A 4,718-nucleotide genomic window follows, 5' to 3' on the forward strand; every position below is an offset into this window, starting at 1 on the left:
ATATTCAAGTTATTTAGACCACGACGTGGCCAGAGGCAAAGAACACCTACCCCCAACACCCGCCCTTTCCATAACGCTAAAGTTCCCTAGGTATATTACACAGCCCCCCCCCCTCTTCCCCTCTCGAGGGTCAACGATCACGCAAACTAATATTTCGCCATGTTTAGTATGAATTTCTCTCGTCTATTAACGGCATTTTCTTGATATTAGCTTAACCCACAGTCCTAACCTAAGCTAATAGGAGGTATCAACCTAAACGTACTAGTTTCAGTTTGGTAATATGAACTCCCTACCGATATCTTTTTTGTTTTTTGAGTAAAAGCAAACATGATGGCAGCAATTACGTAGCAATAACCGTGTTTTTCCTTCTTAGAAATACACATAGATACACTCGTTGAATCGCGTGCGTGCGCGCTCGGGTGCCCGTCTGTTAAGATGATCCCTTGCCTTCTTTAATGTCAGTGCTATAACGGCCAAGTTAATAATCATGATCCGAAAAACACGAAGCATAAATTCCCGGCAAGGAAAGGCTGGAAAGGCAAAGTGGCCGTTCGCTCGCAAAAAGCCGGCGAGACAACTGGCCAAACAACCTGAGAACAAAGATGCGAGGCCGCACACTCGCCGGGCCGATTCAGCATGGCTTTCGGTTATCAACCTTTGCTTTCGGAACCGCAATTTCCCTCCCTCCGTGCCCTCCTCCCTCCTCCCTCCTCACTCTACCTCGCTCCCAAAACAGGCATAGAAATAGAGAACATCATCACAGACAGCTTAAACCCTCAAAATCGCCATTAAACAGACCTCGGTGTCCGTGGCTACGCGAACTTTGTCAATATATTTCCCCCCAAAGGGTTAAAAGGCGATTTCACGTACCCTCGCGTGTGGGCCCCCTCGCTCGCATGCTGCTTGCACGCACGCACGCCCTCCCGCGGCCCCGTCCCGTGTGTTGGTCGCAGGTTAGTATGTAGCGGATTGCAACATAAAGGGAGTAAATACTGGGAAGCCATAGCATGCATTGGGTGATTGAATGGCGCCGATTCACATGTTATCAAGACTTGTCACAAACGAGATTGAAATGTGACAGCCCTTTCAGCTAAAAAAACTGATAGATATGTAAAAACAATGAGAAAATAAACAAATACGGACTTAGATTCTGTGCAATGTTTGATCTACAATTACGACAAAAAATGACTTGACTTTGGAGAAACACCGGATCTGTATTTTTTTAAACACGGATTAGCAATGCACTTCCTTTCACACTGACTCAATAATCCCAAATTGTATACTACACATACAAAGATAAACAAAGAGATGGTAAATCTTAAAATATACTAGAATCTATTTCTGCAACTTCGTTTCGCAAAGTCTGCCCTAGGATTCGTACATCATCAGGGTCTTCCAAGAGTTAAACGTTAGTTATGAAAAAGAAAAACGGTGTAACAAAAAATTCGTTTCTTGAATGATACGGTTCCATTTGCGGCTAAGAGTGTAAAGACACGCCCAGCAAAACCCTCTGCGCCACATACTAATATCACTACAGCTGCAGAACCTACTTAAGATGACGGACAGTCACACTTACATACTGCACACCAAACACCACCATGTATTCTTGGATATGAATATTCGGCTCTCGTTTATATGTATGTATGTCTACATGTGCTACAAGTACGTATGAGCGTCTGTATGTGCAGAGACACACCGAGTCATTCTAACACATATTTACTGCCTGCCATACACACCAGTACAGACAAAATTCCCTTCAGCCCCAGACACCATCATAGGCGGAGGAGGAGGAAGAGGTTAACAACATGGCGATAAACTGGGAAAGACATTTGGGGGACAAATCGAGTGCTTTGACTTCAAATCCAAAGGGCGTTCTTATTGGTACAATTGAGAGTATGATGGTAATATTTGGGAGCGTGAAGGGCGGTAATGGACAACGGCGTGTCCGTAGGAAAAGTCTGTTGATAATTTTTTTGCCCCGCCCCCTTCCTGTGAGATCAAATCAATCGGCCGGTTTGTTAAAATTGTCTCAGGCCCGACCCAATAAACATTTATTATACGGACATGCATATACACAGCAACAAATACATATCTATAAGTCTAGACATGCATATCTACCGTATCTATCTGGTGGGTAGGCAGATATGCATTTATTTCTGTGTATACTGATGTCTGTATATACGAATACTCATCGTGTCGGGCCTGGCACAATTCTAGCAAACCGACTGAATGACTTAACTCCTCAATTCTTTTTATTTCCGTATTGGATTCTTCGATTCGAAACTCGACCACCGCGTTTGAACATACACGGTCCCTCTCTCTCCTCTCCCAAGCCACTGATACCTGGCGACTGAGGAACTCTGGACAAGGAAGTATAATAAAGAGTGAGAACAAGTGAATAACACGAGAGCGAAACCCCAGGGTGATAAATTACAGGCGCGAGTGAAGCAGGTAACCACACACCCCCGGCCGACGCTTCACGGCAGTCACTTGGCTCCTCGGCGCTGTGCCTTTTGTCTCTGTGACGCAAGAACACGCCTACACTCATAAACCTTAAATATACCAAAACACGCATGCACAAACACAGACACACACATATATACATACAAACACACACACACACACAAATAAACACACACACACACACAAATAAACACACGCACACATATAAAATATATATGTATATACATATACATATATATATATATATATATATATATATATATATATACCTATACATATATATATATATATATATATATATATATATATATATATATATATATACACACCTATACATATATATATACATACATACATACATACATATATATATATATGTGTGTGTGTGTGTGTGTGTGTGTGTGTGTGTGTGTGTGTGTGTGTGTGTGTGTGTGTGTGTGTGTGTGTGTGTGTGTGTGTGTGTGTGTGTGTGCGTGTGCGTGTGCGTGTGCGTGTGCGTGCGTGTGTGTACATAAACACACGTAGATACATACAGACATATATATATATATATATATATATATATATATATATATATATATATATATGTGTGTGTGTGTGTGTGTGTGTGTGTGTGTGTGTGTGTGTGTGTGTGTGTGTGTGTGTGTGTGCGTGCGTGCGTGCGTGCGTGCGTGTGTGTGTAATCAAACACACACACTACTAAACATACACATGCAGACGCACACATTTTCACACAGGCGATGTTGAGTCATCCCCAGCAAAGGAAAACCGCACGACTCTGAAGATTTAGTGTCAATTAAAGAGTGAAAGTTCATTCAAATTTATGTGTGTATTTTTAGCGTCCTTTGAAAACCTTTCCACTTCATATAATGGCCGTGCACTCATTCAAAAATTCTGTACTATTACCCAGTTATTTTAAAGGGGGAAAGAAAAAATGAAACTCGACATAAGGTCATTTTAAAGAACAAACACCGCATTCATCATGGGTGTGGCTAAGGACAGAATGTAACAGTTCTTCAAGGACTAAATCTTAGACTGTTTGGCGTGTTCAGAGCCGTGTGAACTAACCCACATGTTCAGCGAGGGGGGAGCCAATCATGTGGAAAGGTCAGTCCCAATTTCTCGATTACGGTCATTACATACAGCGCATATCTAATATCTAATCACAGATCGGAGTTTCTAGTGATAGCAGACATATCACATATTTCTGTATATCCTAAAGTGGATAGGTTCACGTTGCCTATCCTTAAAAAACGGGTGATATAGACAGGAACATGTATCTAACTGTAATACACAGCGTCTCGCTACTAAAAATTGCCATAGCTTCCCTTTGCTTTCATCTCGTGTTGTCGGTCATGAGGAGGAAACGTTGCAATATTTCCCTTCTCCCTGGTGAAGGTGTCATTCATGGAACTTTGTTCCGCCTCTCTCCACCTTTCCACAGCCAACCTGTGACTCCCACCCCCCTCTCGTCTCTCACAGTTAGAACAAGCCTGTTGCTCGTTCCTTCACTCTTTCCCAACGCCAACAATATGGGTAAACTCGGCCCTTACCTTCCTCTGCAGCCGACTGCTCTGTCATTACTCCCGTTTCGCGCACCATCACTAACTTCCCGCCATGTTTGTTTACTTTCACGACCTTTTATAGCAGACAACAGTAGCAGCAGCAGAGCAGCGGCAGCAGCTACTCCACTACGAACATTCCGCAACGTGGCCAGAAGAACAGTAACGTCACTCGCTCTTTCTCGCCGCCGCGCGCCTCACCCCGCTGGCCACGGATGCGCTCTCGTCTTTAGTGAGCGATTTACGTAATGCTAGGGTCCTTCCATGCTCTCATATTATGCGGGGATTCTTTACGCTTTTCCTTGCGGGAGAGGATGTGAGGGATGACGTGTTAGAGAGTTTTAACATGGAGAGGTGGTAGGGACGCATTTTGTCTAGAGAGTGTGTGAGGTGCCTTTATTGATCCGTCATACGGCTTTACCCAAAGTCGAGGGAGTTAGGAGTGCTGCTACTACGTAACCCTTAACGTGGCCCTGTCGTAAAAAAATGTCTCACTCTTGCCGCTCACGAAATCTGTACACATGCAATTCACACACTTCAGTCCATGTCATTGTGGGGGAAGTTATAAATTGCCGTTACAGAAGTTCTTTCTGTTGAAATGGTCTGGATGACAATGCTATTATTTATACATTATTTTTTGTTGTTTCTGACAAACTATGCAAATAATGCAGTGTGTTGTGAAAGTATAGTATC

At 43.2% G+C, this 4,718-nt stretch overlaps 1 protein-coding gene across 1 annotated transcript in view; it reads right to left on the reverse strand.

Annotated features, from left to right (window-relative positions):
• The window catches only part of LOC113816546 (uncharacterized), a 16,913-nt gene extending 12,648 nt beyond the window's left edge, over positions 1–4,265 (reverse strand). Inside the window, exon 1 of the mRNA XM_027368578.2 lies at positions 4,017–4,265. Coding sequence (XP_027224379.1) covers positions 4,017–4,065 — 49 coding nt within the window. The 5' untranslated portion in view covers positions 4,066–4,265. The remainder of the gene's footprint in view (positions 1–4,016) is intronic.
• Positions 4,266–4,718: the final 453 nt, after the last annotated feature.

Source organism: Penaeus vannamei, chromosome 1, assembly GCF_042767895.1.
Source record: "Penaeus vannamei isolate JL-2024 chromosome 1, ASM4276789v1, whole genome shotgun sequence".
Classification (NCBI taxonomy): domain Eukaryota; kingdom Metazoa; phylum Arthropoda; class Malacostraca; order Decapoda; family Penaeidae; genus Penaeus; species Penaeus vannamei.